Raw genomic sequence first — 17759 nt, 5'->3', positions numbered from 1 at the left:
ATTAGCCTGCCAGGTCAGGTCAGAGCAGGTCCGGTTCGGCAGGTCGTTCGCGCGGAGGCCAGCCGTTTGGGTGCAGGTTCGTCGTGATGCTGCGTCCGGACATCACTTTCTAAGCTGAGACCGACCGGGTGCACTGCAGTCGGTGTGTGGGGGTCGGTGTCTTGCGGTGGGATTTATTTGCGAACCAATTGCCTGTCGCTTTATTCGGTCCCGTGCATCGAATGCAATCGAGCGGAAGTGGCGCTAGATTAACGTGCCACGTGCCTCGACGAACCGTTCGTGGTTTACCCCGCGAAGAGCCCAGGCGGTTTAAGGGAACGTCTAGCGCAGAACCAACCACTTCGCTTCGGGATAAAGACAGTGCCCAGTGAAGCAGGATGAATCCACAATCTCGTGCCCATCGGAAACCGCCCGACGTCGAGGAGGCACTGTCCTCGATGCTGTGGACACCGTACGACAATAACATTTCCGAGTCGGATTCCTCCGACGAGATGGAGGTGCTGCATCGGGTCAACAACAACAACAACTACAGCTTCTTCGGTACAGGGGCCAACCAGGACCACCGACGCTATCCGCACCGGCAACGGCAGCCACCGTCACTGATGCGAAGAAGTCTGTCCGCGTGGAGCTATCGTAGCAGGACGGGCAAACCGAACCCGGTCGGCGAGTGTGAGGCCGGGAATCGGTTTAGCTATCCGTATTACGATCAGCCCGAGCTTGGCTTTGAAATGCTCGGTGGCGGTTTGCCCGGCGGTTGGTACGGGTACGGCAGTACCGTCGCTAGCAACATCAACAACAACAACCACCACTACACAAACGGCATTAACGGCAGTTCCTATGGCTACACCGGTGGTGCTCCGGTGACCAGCAGCAGAAGTTCCTACAGCTTCCAGCCCGGCGCAGCGGAGTGCGGCCGGGCGGACGAGCGGACGCCACCCTGGCAAACGTTGACGGCAACGACGGACCGTAGCGTTGAAAAGCGACCGTATCTGCAGCAGCAACCGCTCCAGACACCGTTCGTCGGCCGGTGGCAGTCGGGTGTGGGTGCCTCGCAGCTGGAAACATCCTCGCTACCGTACAGTCTGCTCGCACTGGACAGCTTCGGTGTCACCGGAGCCACCGGCCGGGAAGTTGACGGGTTTGCTGACAGCTACCGGGACGATTATCAGGTTAGTTCCCGTTTTGTGTCATTCATTAGTGCTTAATCGCTCTGGTACGACTGAGGGTTGATTACGGGTTGATTATGGAGCGCACAGCCGCAAGAAGTGGCGTCGTATTGCTGATGAAACTTTAACTCAGATGCAAAGCGGCAGGCAAGGCTCAGTTGGGGGAATGTTGGGGAATCTCGTTCCAGAAGTATCATTTCGTTATCACCATTCGACAAGTAGTTCGATGAGGATATTAATTGGATTAGTTTTTGGTGCCCTAAACGATACATGAGATGGAGCTTTCTGAGCTTTCTTTCTTGCCGTGATTTCAATTGGAATCGACGCTCACCAATGTTTTGAGTTGTCCAAGGTAGGTGGTACGGGAGTCATGACCACTCATCATCAGCAATTTCGTGCCATTAATTGATGTGGAGCGTGTGCGAGTCACTCATGACCCTTTTGGCATAAGCGTTTTATCACCTCGCCAGGCAGCTTATCTGCAGCCAATTGACCGTTCTCGGTAAAGTCACACCGGGGGTACGTGTCACGCAACCGGGCAACGGACGGTCCCTTTACCAAGCTTCGTTATCGTCAGTTCGCCGGAAAACAAACGAAAGTCGTGCGGCAAGCAGGCATTGATGAGCATTGGCCCTTCGGGTGAAACAAAGCCGTGGTGCGCTGGTGGCATTGAACTTACTGTTACTGGCTTAATAGCTCTCTGATAAGCGTACCAGCAGAGTAGTACAGGAAGAACGCTAATGAACCTCCCGCAATGTCCACGTGCGCCCGCAGGCAGGGTGTGATGGACACCTCACACTCACTCACCGCCACGCTCCAAGCGACTGCGAGCATGCAGAAGCCAATGAATGTTTTGTCTGGTTAATGTTGTGTGTGTGTCGACCCGCACCAATGGGGTGGGCATTAGTGTGATAAGCGGGCGAAGAAAACTCTTTGCCTGGCACGTGCACCGGTCCGTTCGGAAGGTGAGAAACACTTCCGCAGCGAGCTGTCTGGGGACCAACCCGTGCGTGTCGAACGAGACGCACCGGAGGAAAAAAAACGGAAACCACCATTCCCCGGAAAAGCTTCGGTTACGGTACGCGCCCGTGACCGCGACAGGGAAAGTGATGTGATGTAAACGGTGGATAATTATTTATCTGACTGTGGGGAGTGTGTTTGTGTCTTTTTTGTTGTTTTGGTTCCATCACACGAACACGTTTTGCTGGGAGATAACATGAGTGTTCGATGCTCCAAGGGTTAGTCTATGGCTATGGTTAGTAATTATGGAATTCATATCTTTAAGGAGAAGTGCTTTAAGAAATGGTATAAACCCTGAAACGATGAAAGTAATTCTCTCCAATAACGCTTTCTCAATTATTGGATTGAGGGAGTTCTTAATAAGAATTGGATTGAGAGTCAATTTTCTTGAGTGATAATATAAATGCTACAATAATTACAGAAATAACAGAAGAATTGACACAAAATAACATAACAGAAATAAATTAACAGAATAGAGTCCTGTAAAGGGGTAGAGTCTGAAGCCTCTTGAAGCCTCTTGAAGGTTCCATTGGCTCTCCTTAACTCCTATTCTGACAAGTCCTGAACGTGCAGAGTGGTAACATATGTCACAGCATACCCATCCTGGGCTACATGATCGTCGCTACATGGTCAACCAAGAGCTGTCACGAGGTACTCCAGAGGTACTTGAGGGCTTGAGGGCCAGTCAAACATCCTCAAGTTTCACGTGACTCCGGCAAGCTTAAGAGTAAATCGAAAAGAACTCATCGGAAATCGAACTACACTAGAAGCCTTGAAGCCGCAATGATGAGCTCTATGTACGGCGAACTCACTGTCTTACAGCGGATGGGAATCGCCAGGCTACGGTGGGTTGGTCATGTCATAAGAATGACACCGTACGACCCAACCCGTAAAGTCCTTTTGAGTTTGATTGTATAATGGATTGACAGACGACGACGTTCGAGCGTGAGCAGTTTGGAGGACTCCTTTAGCAGGCCAAGAACGCGAAACGGTCCGGTGTTGTATTGGTAGCGGTGTTACACGACCGATCCGGTCCAAAATCCCATCTGGACCAATCCCCCGTAAGAGACTGTGAATATCCAATTATCGGGTAAATAAAGTCCTAGACCTCTTGAGGTTTTCGGTGCCGCTAAAGTAGAAAGCTTTAAGAAATCGTAAAAATTCTGAAGCGATAAAACATACTCTCTCGTTTATTGGATTGAGAGTCTACTTCCTTGAGAAATCTTAGCATATAAGATTAAATAATTATAATTTTATATATAGTTATTAAAATATCAGAGGAAAGAAATGTCTTGAAAAATTTTAAACTCCCCTCTATGGCCGGCCCCTCTAGAGCCGTTATAAAGGCAGTAAAATAAAGCTTAAATAATATTAAAGGAGTTCTAGTATTTGACTCTAGCCAGATTTTCATAATTAGATTTACGACAAGCGATACATTTTTTTTGACGAAGAACACTAGTAGCGAAAAAGATTGGTTCTCAAGGTTTTGGGAAATTCTGGATACAGATGTGCCAAACGATCACGTGTTGGACATAATTTCTACCAAATATTTCTGCCAACTTGGTCTTTAAGCTTTGAAATTTCAAAGTTTCTTTTATCATTTACATCTCCTCTTAGGTGTTATGGATTTGGGCCAAATGTATGCTTTATTATGCTTCATTTTCAAAGTGTAACACGTGATAAGAATCCTTTTATCGCTCTCACTGTATCTGTGTGTAAACATGTTTGTTTGCTAGCTGAGCCGTCTACAATCAATAGACTTATAATCCAGTAAATCCCTTCAGCGATCGGACACACAATGTAGCGCGGCTGTGTGGTTCCAATGATGCTGTCTATCGCTCCCCGAGTTCGGCTCTTCGGTCCACTTCCAAAGCTGTCATCCCGTAATCCCTTAATCTGCCCTAACGAAATCGTTAATCGCCATCGTTCCGTTTCGCTCCAGAAAGCTTCGCAACGGCACACTCAACACAAATGAAAGATTATTCACCACCGTTTTGAATGATCGTCCATCACCCCTCCCGTTGTTCCCAGTGCCAGTGCCGGGCCGAATGTGTCATTTACCGGTTTTTGCCCCCGGGGCGAACCGAGTGAATCGTTGTAGCAAATTAATAACCATAATGATCGGGCTTTTGGGGGTTTTGAAATTGTCACCCGCAGCGTTGCCACCGTTCCGCGCTCACGGTTTCCGTTCCGTGGGTGCCCTGAACAACCGCGAACCGTTGGCCAAATGGTGGGCCCAGTTAGATCGGTTGCCGCTTGTTTTTTTTTCGTGGCAAACCGTACCTGAACGCAAAACGCAATTGTCGGCGAGCTGCGCGCACTCGTTCGCTCGATCATCCAGAACGGAGTCAGGCATCGGCCAGGCCCGATCGTGCCAAGGTCCCAGGGTGTCCGTTTTGTTTCGCCATAACGGGAACATCGCTTTCGAGCGTGGAAAGTTCAAAGCGGAAGGGAAATCCAACCATGATCATGACGAATGGTACAGCGCAGGCGATTGGGTTCCAGCCTCCCAGGCGTCCCAGAGTGTAGCGTGAAGCATCTTACCGCAGCTAAGCGCAATTTTGGGCCGGTCAGGTTGGTACGGGGGATAATCGAATTGCGTGACTCGTATAATGCAGGTTGATGATGGCATCATCCGTGGCGGAACGGTGAAAGATCTTAAGGGAAAGCGAGGAAGAAATAGAAAATATTTAGGAATCGTCAGGTTTTAGACTAAAGTAGGTAACATGGGGTTCTGAGGAGATTGGAATCCTGAGCCGGACATACATAATTTAATCTAAATTAATGTCATGACGTAACGATCTCGGAGGGCATGAGTTGACAAAACAGAGCGAATGCTTTTCAATCACACAATTTAAATCGTGTAATTGAAATCATTTTCGTTTATCGATTTATTGTTTTGTTCCGAAAATCAGTAAAGGAAATACGGAAGATGGTTGATCGGTATCATTCGCATGACATGCTCAACGTTCCTAGAGCTTTACAGCTTGATGGAAAGGTGACTCTTTTGCAATTGAATGTATTTCTTAATATATTCTCGCTCTGTTTTCAATACCTTTTTCAACAACAAAAGGACCTAAAACATGCAACATCTTACCTCCTTTTAACCTACTTCTGAATTCTGAGCTTCTTGGAAATAAAAAGATCCTTCGAAGATCACTTAGGCATTCAACAATTCTGAGCTTGGGTAACGAAATAACCACTCAACGCTCACGATGCAAACGAGCTCACTTTTGGGAAGTAAAGCAAGAGGTGTCTGCTGCTGTACGACGCCAGTCACTGATCACTTTGCCCAACCCTATGCCCTTCGGCAAGATCACCAGAACTCCGGCTCCGGTAAGCCATCCATCCACCGCCATAAATCGGCACCGAACTTGCACAAACGTGCAAAAGGCAGCATAGCGCTAGCATAAAGCATCGTGGGACGCAGAAACACGAACGAAGACACAGCAAAGGGCGTAAAGCGAAGGACCGCTTGAGCGAAGGCCTTTCACCAGAGGGTGCTCAGTTTCCGAGATTTTGCTCTGTTTTTTTTTCTTTCTTGCCCGTGTGTGTGTGTGTGTGTATGGGTGTATGGGCGAAGTTATGTGTATTTATGCTTCCCCTTTTGTGCGAAACTGGCCTACTGCGATGAGAAAGTGCGTATCCCATCAGCTATCGAGTTTTTGGTACAAATTGTGGCTGTGTTTGTGTGTGCGTGTATTTGTATGTGCTTGAGGGTGAAAGGGGGTGTATTTTTTTTTTCGGTGAATTTCATGTACACACAAACACCGAACTTGCTCGATGCTCGACCCTTTTCATTCTCTCTTTCTGTCTGTCTGTTCTAAATCGCTTCAACAGGTTTACGCTGGAAATGGCGAGAATGTAGCCTCGGGCCGCTTGTCGAAGGGCAGCAGCAGCAGCAGCAGCAACATAAACAGCATTAACAACAACATCGATGGTACCTGCAATAACAATAACAACGACAACGGTTTGTGCATAATTTCCGCAATGCTGCGACCGGACGGTGGCAACGGTGGAGACCTACATTTCCCGAGCGCACCGCAGCACCAACACTGGCAAGGGCACGGGCCGGGCGCCGCACTAGCAACAACCCCATCCGCCGTAGGGCAACATAATTCCAGCATAACGGCGACGGCGACGACGACGCCGTCGCCGTTGCTGCCGTCGGTGCCGTACGATGGCCGGGCTGTTGGTGTTGGTGCGGTCGAGGCACGGATCTCACGCACACCAGCACCGGCACGCTGCAGTCCGGTAGAAGGGGAAGGTCTCGCAGCGCTCGGTTCGGCCGCGGTGTGCGCCGACAGCGCGTTTAATTGTGTGCGGCAAGCGAACGCAGCAACATCGACGTTGGTGCGTCGTGCGGACGGTGCGCAAGCGGATCGTGTTCGCAGCACAGACACGGTAGTAGAGTGTGGTGAGTTTGATCAGCGCACGGTGGTGAATAAAAATCGTTTAGCAACGGGCAGTCCCGAGCGTGTGGTGGCGATGCGGCTGAACGTACCGGCGGCCGGGTTGGCCGAGGGCGGCAGCCGGACCAGTGTGTACATTCCGTCGACGGTGGCGACCCCGCCGGCCGAGGGCGGGTTGCTGCCCGCGCTGTCGATCCAGGTCAATCGGCTGGATCCAAACAATCAGCAGCAGAATGATGTCGTTAACAATGCGGCGTCCGGTGTGAGCATAGTGAGCTGCTACCGTGCGGCCAACCGAGAAACGGGTGTCGCGAGTGGAGTGGCGAGCGGTGCGGAGGAGAGTGTGGTCGAGGGTGCGGGTACTACCAAGTGCATTGTGGAGCGTGAGGAGCGTGGTGAGGATCAGCGCAAAGAGGCGCTGATCGAGCGTGGTGTGGTCAGTGCGTGTGATGCAAATGTTGGCTCGCCGGAGCAAATGGTTCAAGTTTCTAGTGTTGTGGAGCAGCGGCTAGGTGCCGCCGGTGGTGGGGAGAAGGGTGTGGGTGCGGAGTGTGGTGGGTCACCGGGTAGTGCGGTCAGTGTTCCATCCCGTACCTTTACGTCAACCGAGGCCCAAACGGATGATTCGATCCAGCAACAGCAGCAACAGCAGCACCAGCAGCAACTGCTCCTGCCGCATCCGTCCGGATTGATTGGACCGGCGGCATTCATCGGCGGCGGGCCGGCCCCCGGACCGGAACCGATCGTGGCGACCATGCTCGGCCCCGGGTCGGAATTCAGCACCCGCGAGCATCGGCGGCGGGAACGGCGCGAGCGGCGGCAGGCGCGGAACCGCCTCCAGCACATCCACCCGCTCGAACCGCCGCCCCCGCTGCACCGGTCGCCGCCACCGATCGAGATCATCCCCGACATTCTGCACAGCCATCTGCCACCGCCCTACACCACCCTGCCGATGGGTGCGTCCCTCATACCGCAGATGATCCCGGCGAATGCGGTCGCGGCGGCTGCCGCTGCGGCCGCCGCCATACCGGTCCGGGCTGCCGATGATTGCCGCTACACGTTTCCGATACCGATCATGCGAAGGTAAGTGACCCTTGCCTGGTTGAACTGCCTTCCCCACGCCAAGTGGCCTGTTTTTTTGTTTTTATTGTTCCGCGATCGCCCCGATCGCAACGTACGCGTTCGATTTTGTTTACTTTCTCGCAAACGCGCTTTTCCTTTTTTTCGTTGTTGTTTTGTCAGTGTGAGTGTGTGTTCCGTCTGGCCGGGGGCTTGTGGGCGCCCCGTACAACATGGTGCGTCGCGATGCAAAAGTCACTTTCTCTCCCGTGGTCCCCACGGTGGGGTGTCTTTGGGGTTTCGTTTTAAACGACACCGAGGGTCACCTATCCGGGGGGAATTGAAGGTGTTCTGTTTTTTTTTGTTGAGTTGCAGTTGGTTTCTTTCGAGTTTTTTTAGCATTGGAAGTGAAAGGATTTGGAAAAGTGGTGATCCATCTTGGCTGTGTAGGGCAATGGTGGGGAGGGAGAGGTACGCAAAAAGGGAAGTGGCTTAATCCGTGACACGCAATCAGGGTGGTTCGGGTCGATTCGCCAATTGCATCCGGTTCGGGTCCCCGGCTATGGGATGCTGTTTAACACACGCGGATAGTGGCCGATTGGTGTTAAGCGTTCCAAGCATCCGGTTCGCTAAGATAAAAAAAAATGACGGAGCTGCGATGATTAGGATGAATTTTGGATACTGTTCGTGAAATAAAATGCGTCACCAAATGTATGCAAAATTTCGACACTTTACAACTGTTTTTTTTTAAATGCCGTTGAGTTTACAGTCTAACGACCTACTAGTCATTTTGACTGTCGCAAGTTTTTGGGATTAAACAAAAAAAATGAAACAAATTGCTCCCATGTGGTAGTGGGTCTTTAAGTAAACTTATTGCGTTTCACAATAAAACCAAGCTTTTAGTGACGGTTATCTTATGTTTTATCGAAAGTTCTCTGCCAAACAAGAGTCATTTGCGGAAAGCAAGACATCTATTATCACTATTATGAAGGAAATCCCGTGTGAGGTTTGTCCTTTTTTTGAGAAAAATTATTTAACATACCTTAAAACATCCCTGAAACAATTGCTAATTTACACTAAAGCGATAACTTGACTCCGGAAAAGTTATACTATGGCTATGGTGGGATCATGGTAAAGTTTTATATTTCATGAGCTCTTTCTGAGTGGTCAAACCATCCTTGAAGGACGGTGTCGAATTCAAATAATTTGTTTTAAGTGAGCATTCGAGAAAAGTCGGCCAGAATATGAGACTAACCACGAGTCAGTAATGTCCTATCACGACAATCTCCGTCACGGACCAAAACTATCTTATAGTCCAGATGTAGCCCTTCTTTGGAATACTACTTGTTAGAATCCATGCAAAATGCTCTTATCTGAATAGTGCAGGGAATCATAAATTGGGTTCATTCGTTCATTTGTTCAAAAGACGAGATTTTGTTTTGGTCCGGGATCCAGAAGTTGTCAGAAAGTTGGAACATAGCACCTGATAGTTGCCGATGGATGATTCATAGAACAATTCAATTCTTCTTCTGCAAACTCAAGACATCTAGCAGTGCCATTTCTGACTATCTTTGAAAGTATACATCCTTAGCTGGATAATCAGTCCTGCGTATGTATGATTGGTCCGTATGGGATTTGGTACCGGGCTTGTCGTGTGAAGACTGGCGCCGTTACCTAATATATCTCCGGACGAAAACAAAAATCAAATGAGAAAACATTGTAATTTTATTGCAATTGGAATTGTCCTCTCTCAAATATAATCATCATCATTTAAACTGATTCGTTGCCAATATAGCACTTTCGCACTCTTGATCGTTCTAGTGTTAAGAGTGGCGTATGCGAAGCTTTGAAGAAAGTGAATGGAAAAATGGAATAATTCTAGTAAACAAAATCCCCAAAAATGTATCTTTAGTTAAATTTTGTGCTTGAAATAATAGCCACGAAAAAGGATCCATCCATGTATTTCATCAAAACGTTTCACTATTATAAACTCGCTTTAATCCTTTAAATCTCCTAAATCCTTGAAATTAGCACACACACACACACACACACACACACATACAAAGCTAATTTCGTCTCCGTTTTGGCATCCGCTCGCTCGTCTGCCGGGGACGCATTGTGCAACTTAATTAGCGATGCATTCGGAAAATCCGCTTCACATCCGTTTTTTGGTTTGCTTCCACCTGGGCCGCGAGGTGGTCTAAATTTATGATTGTTTGGCCGTGCCGATGTTTACTTTCGTTTGACACACGGTGACACCGTTCGCTTGTTGTGTTTTTTTATGTTTGCTGGGGTCTTCCGTGCAACCCCAACCGGCGACCCTGACAAGGCCGTCGGGGGGGTGGCGTTGGGCGTTCTGATTGCTGTTGTTTCGTCTGCGCACCGTAACGCCAACGATGATGACGATGTTGCGCTGTGATAATGAAACAAAAGAGGGCCGACGTCTTCTACCTGTCTGGTGGCACCGTGTACCCCCCCGGATCGGTGCCATAGAATACCGGCCACGCTGAAGATGATGGCGTTTCGGTTTCGGTGTCTTTTCCGCGCTGATTAATTATTCATGCAACGGGTGGGGCGGTTTCCAGGTCGCGTTATTTGCACCGGGAACCGAGACGGTGGTTCGAAGTTCGCTGGAATTCGCACAGACGCTGAGAAGATGGAACTGTGGCCAACAACCGTCCACCGTTCCATTCGCGGGGAATTGAGATTTACGAGGGCGCACAATGATTTCTGCCAGGCACGGCTTATTGTGTCTGCATTGGCCGGAAGCGCACGCACCACGCTGCGATAAGCGATCGTTCGAGGTCGTCCCGGGTCTTACGCGCCGAGCGTAATGATGCGACCGTTTGGATGGAATTCGGTTCGGCAACCCGGAGCTGCCGCGCGTGCTGTGATTTTTCCTCGTTAGCGGGTGGAGTTTTGGGTGCTCCATTTTTTCCACTGCCATACATACGCGCGTCCGACCATTTTGGCGCGTGTAAAGGCCGTGTTACGTGATCGCTTAAAGTGAGCCAAACGCAATGGTGCCCGAAGAAAGTTTGGTACGGCCCTTTCGCACGAATGAAACCTCCCCCGACAGCGGGGCAACAAACAAAAACCCATGCGAGAAATGAAACAAAAATGAACCATCCGGAAGGGACATTAATTCGGTGACTTTCATTGCAAGCGTAGTGGCGCACCGCTTTGTGTCCGGAATTCGGACAATGTTCTTCGCATGACATAACGATTGTCTTCCAGTGTGCGTTTTTTTGTTTTGGTTTCTTGCTGGCCATTATGTATGTTTTTTAATGTCTCGTTGCTGTTGCTATCTTAAACTCCTCTTCATCCGGTGCGGTACGATGGGTGGCCCAATTATAAATATGCATCCAAGTTTCACCTCTTTCACTTGCGGACCCTTTTGGACAACAGTGTTGGTTTCATAAGCAGGAATGCATAAACAATGGCCAAACGGAACGGATGGTGCTGTATATTTGTTGCTCTTTAATGCGACCGTACTAATGCTGCGTGAAGGGAAATAATTATGTACCATTTTGCGTTACGTACACGTGTTTCACGTGGCCTGCCGTATTGTGTGACTCTTGTTCGTTATGGTTTTTTGGAGTTACTGGGTTCAGGAACGCGTACACGCATTAATATTTCGAAAAGCGCATCCCATTCCCGTATCCACCGGCTAGTGATGGGAAAATTCATTTTTTTGCGGAACGGATCGGAACCAGAATCTTTTCTTAAAGGAACGGAACGAAGTTCGTTGAACCTACTTTGATGGGAAAATTAAGAAACAATCCTGCATGATATAATATATGTGTTTATATATTCTTTACCATTATTTACCCGTTGGCATGATGGTAACGGCGAGGGTCTCTTTACACGAACGGACAGGACAAATATCCCATCCGGACCAATCCCCTGTAGCACAAGGACTTGACTATTCGGCTACTTGGTAAAATAAATCTAGTAAGCCAGAAATGGCTAGTAATGATCTAGTAGGTCGTTACGTCAAAAAGAGAGACGTTACGTCAAAGAGTGAGAGAGGAAATGGAAGGTATGTCAAGATTGACAGTAATCTATTTAAAAACATGTCAAAAAATAAGACATATATTGAACGGTGTATTATTCGAAAAAAAACCCATTAATGAATGTAGCTGTGTTTCATAAAAGTATTTTGTTAAAATTCATTAAAAGTTGGTCTATTCCGTAGTTCAGTTAATATCTGTCCAGTTTGAGAGAAAATTCCTACCGCACAGAATCAACCCCTCTAGGTCTGCACAACAATATTGTTGCACACGAACAGTTGTCACTAATGAGAATGGAATATTACATAACTGGTTGTCGAAATAATTTAATTTAATTTAAGATAATTTAACAAACGTGGACACATTCTTGTTACTAAGAGTGTTGCTTACATTCCACTACAGCTTTAAGAAAGAGTAAGACAAGTAAACGTTAACGTAAACAACCTACTTTTTTGAACTATTAGACACCTAGGTTCGATTGTTCCACAAAAGGAACAGAACGATCCTAGTAGGTTCGGAACGAAATTCCCATCACTACCATCGACTCGTCTAAGCTGGTGATCGAGGAAATGTATTTGCGAAAATGTAGGTCATTTGATGTGCTTTTTTAAGGAAAACTTCCCGAATACCAAGATCTTCTCCAGTAAAACCCTCAAAACATCGTACACGAACCACTTTCCACACTTTGCATTTTTTATGCTGATCTCGAATGTTTCCGATGGGTGTTGAGGGTGGTGAGGTCGTAAAGTCATTGCGTACCCCAAACTGTGTCGCTGTTAGGAGCGATCTGTCGTGTGACACAATGCTGCTAGCGTCAAGACATTACCATCAACCCCGTTAAAGTAATGTTAGAGTTTTCTTATCGAGAAATTTAACATCCTATTGCGACACGCGTTCTCTTTCTTCGCGCCCTCAAAATGCGTCACATTTTTATGTCTTCATCATTAAAAAAAGTGCTTGCCGTTGGGTTTGCGTGGCGAAAGTTGAATGTTTGCTTCCGTGGTTGGATTTCCACCGAGGGTGTGGTGCCGGGTGGTGCATTTGTTGAATTGGACACATTTCGACGAGTGAACGAACTGAGGTGTGAATTTTCATCTCACGTAATGTTTTTCTTTTTTTTGGGGGGTTTTTGCCTCTTCTCTATCACTCGTGTACATCTATTCACCATCAAGTGGGATACAATGTTGCACTGGCTGGCAACACGGCCAAATCGAAAACACTAACAATGTAATCTTGTTGAAATGATCACACTGTCCCCCAAATTGGTCCAGTTGTGGTGACCTTTCCGAGGGCATAAAAATAGATGAATACTTTTCGCTGTTTTATTTTTCTGTTCTTTTTTGCGGCACCGGTTGGTACGCAGTGAAGTCGCTGTCACTCGTCATACACAATAACCTGGCGCTGATGGTTCGTTTTTCTACGCCTCCTATCGTAACCGGCATCGCCCGGGAATGACGTAGGGAAATGACAGAAACGGAAATTAATTCAAATATTCATTTCCATATCATCAGACCAGCCTGCCCGTCCGCTGTTGGTGGTGGGGGATGAAGCACACGCGGTGACAACGACCGGGAAGGAACACGGTCGTCATCAGCATCAACATTGACCGGCGTTGATAGTAGTGACAGCCCGAATGGGACAGGGATACATTGGTTTCCACCGCAACGAAAAAACATACATCACCATTCGTACCGTGTGCGGTTTTGTCCCCGATAGGTTTTTTTTGTTCCCTTACTTCACTGAAGGTAGGCGTCGAAAGGCGGACAAATGCTGGCATCCCGACTGTGGGTGGATCAATTTTTAGAACCCGTAAGTACCCTGTCCGCTGCTGCGGGTGGAAAGGTAAGCAAGAATGAATCGAATAAATTTACTTCCATCATAAATTCTGGCCGCTTTTCCGTCGGCTCCTCCGGCACTGGTTTGACACTTTCTGGCTCGCGGGACTCGCGCCGCCTGGTCGTGTCACTAATATTAGACTAGAAGTGCATTCTTCCCCTTGCTTCGGAAAGAAAAATCTTCATACCGCTCTCGAGGTAGATTGATAAACGGCCGGCAACTGGTATCCATCCGCTTTATTCCGATGGTAATCCTCCTTCTCAAGGTCTTCCCTCAGTGCAACGGTCCTCTCATAACCGTACAGAGATGCCGCCGCACCCGCGTAACATTCCCGTAAGACCACATTAGTCAATTTGTAGCAGAAAGAACGACCTCGGTTGGAGTAGGTCTATTTTTGGTGCGCCCCGCGAAGTTGGATGCGCACTCCGAATGCATTACACCATTAAGAATTGGACGGCCGTTGTGCGGTAAAAGTGGGCCGCTTTCTTTCGCCATTCGCTTTCGACGGTGATAAATTTTCCTAGCCAAGCAGCAAAACTCCCATTCACACTGCTTAGGGTGAACTGCTGAGACCTGCAAGCCCTGCTAGATGGCAGTGGAAGTGCATTTCACTGTCGCCAGCTTCGTGGCGCTGTATTTCTTGTATTTGTTTTGCCCTTATTCCCGGATACTCGGTGCACTTAATTGCTACAAATCTCTGCGACGGTTTCGCTGGAGCTGGATCTCTCCCTTACCGATTTCCTGGTGACGTCGGACGTTTTTGGACCTTTATAATGGCCGGAGTCGCGCGAGTGTGAAATTAAAAGCAGGATCACTTTTCCCAAGGAAAATGCAATTAGCCACAATCGTGTGTGTGTGTGCGAGTGTGTGTGTGTGTGTGTGAGTGGTAAAGGAAGATTGGGTAGGTTTTATTTTCCTTTCACAGTATCTTACACGCCGGAAACACCGGAGCGAAGAACCGCGAGCGTCTGTGCGGTGTGTTGTTGTATGCCGTTTGCTACATCGGCTCTAATTATAGAGCGGATGTCGGTTCGGAAATGTCACACTGGAGTTTGGGTTGTGGAGGAGGGCCTTTCCCTTTTCCCAAAATCATCATCCCCTCCTCATCCTGTGCAGCAGCAGCTGTGGAGGGATCGAATTAAATGTTTTTATTAGGCGTAACATGAGATTTTAGAACAGCCACCGCGCCCGGAAGACTCGCGATGAGATTGAAAGTGAATCCGCAAGCATCCGTGCATCGAATAGTGCCTTTTTTGCCAAAGGAAAAAAAAGTCAGGGCCCTCTCCGATACACAGGACCTTTAATGGGTTCACATTTGTTAATTCAGAACAGCTGGTAGCAGTGTGTAAGCGGCCGCGATCTCTGTCGCGTGCGGGCGTGTGTTGTAACGTGCTGTCACCGTGGTCAACAACATGCGCCGGTGGTGGTGGTGGAGTTGGTGCCGATTTAATTAAAATCTTTCGGGGATGTTGCTGCAAATCGGCTGCAAAGTAAAGCCGAGGGGTCGACATCGACAACACTTACTGTTTTTAATAACAGCAACAGTCCAGTGATACGACGAACGCAAAAGGTAAATAAAGTGTGTTGAAAATAATTAATTTCGGCCGATACTCTCGTGTTTGGGCTGTGAGCACAGCGAGATACCCATTTTGGACACAAAAGAATTAACTTTTCGATAAGTGTGTGATTGCTCCCACAATTTGTTAAACAACTTAAAGAAAGATTGATTTTTTATGTGTTGTTAATATAAAAGTCCACCAAACCAGCCGTGGTGTTTATACATTGCAACCTCTTTATGGCCACTACCAAACCTCCTGCAAAAACCACCGATCGCAAAACATCGCCGGGACAACAGAGACCTGCGTTCGTGACTGCAACCGATCTCCGCACCTCAATTTTAGTCTCACGAGAGGGGCCAACGTTGCCCTTTCTTTGTGCCGCCGATCTGGGGCAAATTCATTAGACCAGCTCTGGAACTTGCTGCTGCTGCTGCTGGTGGTGATTGTCGTACTTGTTTTCTTCACCTTCACCTTTCGCCCAACAAAAAAGAGGGAAAATCACACTAAACGGCGCGGTGGTCTACCAGCAGCATGCTCATTTGGCGTTGTGAGCGTAAAATAAAAACAAATTTGCGAGGAAAAATGGTATATCGCAGAAGCATCAAATCACCACCACCCTCTCAAGAGAAAAAGGGGTGGTGAATTCCTGGCAGTGGTGGGACCAAGAATGAACAACCCCCTCCGCAAGCAAAAAAAAAGAGTGGAGAAACTGTTTTGCTCTTCGAAACCAAGCAAAAACGCAAAACGCAAAGAAGCTAATGTCCACAAATTAGTGGGCTCTAATCGTTACCAACCAATACACCCCAACTTGCTGTGTGTGAGTGTGTGAGTGTGGTATAATGTTCTACCGAAAAACCACCCCTTCTCCGGTCCCTGCTCGGAACGTCGAAACCACAGAAAATCTCTCAACAAATGAGACAGCTTCTGGAGCAAAAAAAAGAAGCGTGTCGGTGAAAAAGCACCGAAGGAAAACTATCTCCCCCCGAACCCGACGACAAAGAGCTTTGTTGACCGCACGAAGAGACGCAATACGGGGGGTTGGGGGTGGAACCAACTGACAAGCGAAATAAAATAAAAAAAACCCTGAACACAAAAAAGGAATTGACCGCCAATGATGTTGCCAGCAGGGGGAAAACTCTCTCTAACTCTTTCGACTTTGTTTTCACTGAGCACCTTCTATGAGGGGGGCGATGTTGTTGTCTTCCCGTCGCCCAACACGGCCAAAATGGGTGGTTTCTAACCATCTGCGGGCAGCTGTTTTTCGATCGTGAATGATCGTGGATCGCGCTGGAGTGGTTTTGACGGGGGGAGCATTTTTGTTTTGTTGAGACATAAGCGTTGGATCAACCACCCTCTCCCCGGTATATATAAAGTCCGGGATAGAAATTCAATCAATCAAATCGAATCGGTAAGCGAACCTCGATGGGGTTCGGGGCTAAAAGGGGGAGCATTCCTTACTACGAGAACATGAAGAACCAAATCCAACATTTTTGGAGAACGCAAAACGGCTAGAACACCTTGAGATAAGTAATGGTGTTCGGCACACAATTAATTTGATCGTGGCGAGTGATCCACCACGGAGCGGCCTACGCGCAACCCGCGATCAACGTGTGCAGCGTTCTAAAACACGGCTAATGATCTTTCGAAAACCGAATGCGCAAATGTGTGTGTGTGTGTGCGATTTGTGTACCGGAAACTCCGAAAAAAAACGGGTTGTTGGACTCCGTAACAAAAAAAAACCCCAAGTGTTTAATGAGATTGAAATTGTTCTTGCCCGGTTTTCTTCCCCTCGAGTTCCCGCACGAAAGGAAACTCTCCACTGCCCACCGTTTCCGTTAATGTGCATGACCTTCTCCTAACGATGATTAAACGGTTAATTTCTCGTTATTGAAGATGAGCGCTTTTTTTCGGCGAACTCCCTCGATGGTGCTGCCCTTCCAGGGGCTCGAATTCGTTGCGGTTACGATGCGCCATCTGGTGCGCCGGTGTAATGATGAAACTAATGCGGGGCATCGACTATTAAGCCCTTGTTTTTGGCCAACTAACAGACTGTGTTCCGTTAGCCGCCGATGTAGGGAAAATAGAAGTTGTCTAACCTTGCCGCGGGTGATTCTTTCCTAGCAACAGATTCGATGATCATCGGTTTGCGGTACTTTCGCGCTATTGACATCATCATCGCGATGCAGAAGCGATACCTCACGAACTGTGTGCAATTGGTTGACCACAGACCAGCCGCTAATGAATTTCTAGCGCTTGCAGGAGAGTTTGTCGAACCACCACTCTCGCATTTTGACCTGCATTTTTGCCTGCGTTGTTGTGGCACAATGCGTTGTGATGCGAGACAGCGTGCGATACAATTTCGATCCAATTTATCGCTTGCTAATGGTTTAGGGGTTCTCGCTGCCTCTACACGAATTCTCTTTCGCTATTCGAGTGGTTTGGTTGAGCCCCAAGCCGGGCAGGCTCAACATCACTCGGGTTTGAATTTGAAACCTCTCCGAAAATGACAAATACCGTCCCGAGTGGAAGGTTGCGATGCGTTCTCCAATTTCAAGCATCATTTTATGCGAACGGGTCCAAATGGACGCAACCGAGACCGAGATATTTTTGCCGGGTCCTGGAGTTCTCAAGGTTTGCCCAAAAAAATGGTCGCTTGTAGTTTGAAGGCGGTTCGTAATTAAGTGTGACATTTTT

At 48.1% G+C, this 17759-nt stretch overlaps 1 protein-coding gene across 1 annotated transcript in view; it reads left to right on the top strand.

The window, feature by feature from the left end:
* The first annotated feature begins 313 nt into the window (after positions 1-313).
* The window catches only part of LOC128301017 (uncharacterized), a 113902-nt gene continuing 96456 nt past the window's right edge, over positions 314-17759 (top strand). The window contains exons 1-2 of the mRNA XM_053037311.1: positions 314-1169; positions 6027-7681. Of these exons, the coding sequence (XP_052893271.1) occupies positions 378-1169; positions 6027-7681 (2447 nt within the window). The 5' untranslated portion in view covers positions 314-377. The remainder of the gene's footprint in view (positions 1170-6026; positions 7682-17759) is intronic.

Source organism: Anopheles moucheti, chromosome 3 (genome assembly GCF_943734755.1).
Source record: "Anopheles moucheti chromosome 3, idAnoMoucSN_F20_07, whole genome shotgun sequence".
Taxonomy (NCBI): domain Eukaryota; kingdom Metazoa; phylum Arthropoda; class Insecta; order Diptera; family Culicidae; genus Anopheles; species Anopheles moucheti.
This window is presented reverse-complemented; position numbering and strand designations above follow the sequence as displayed.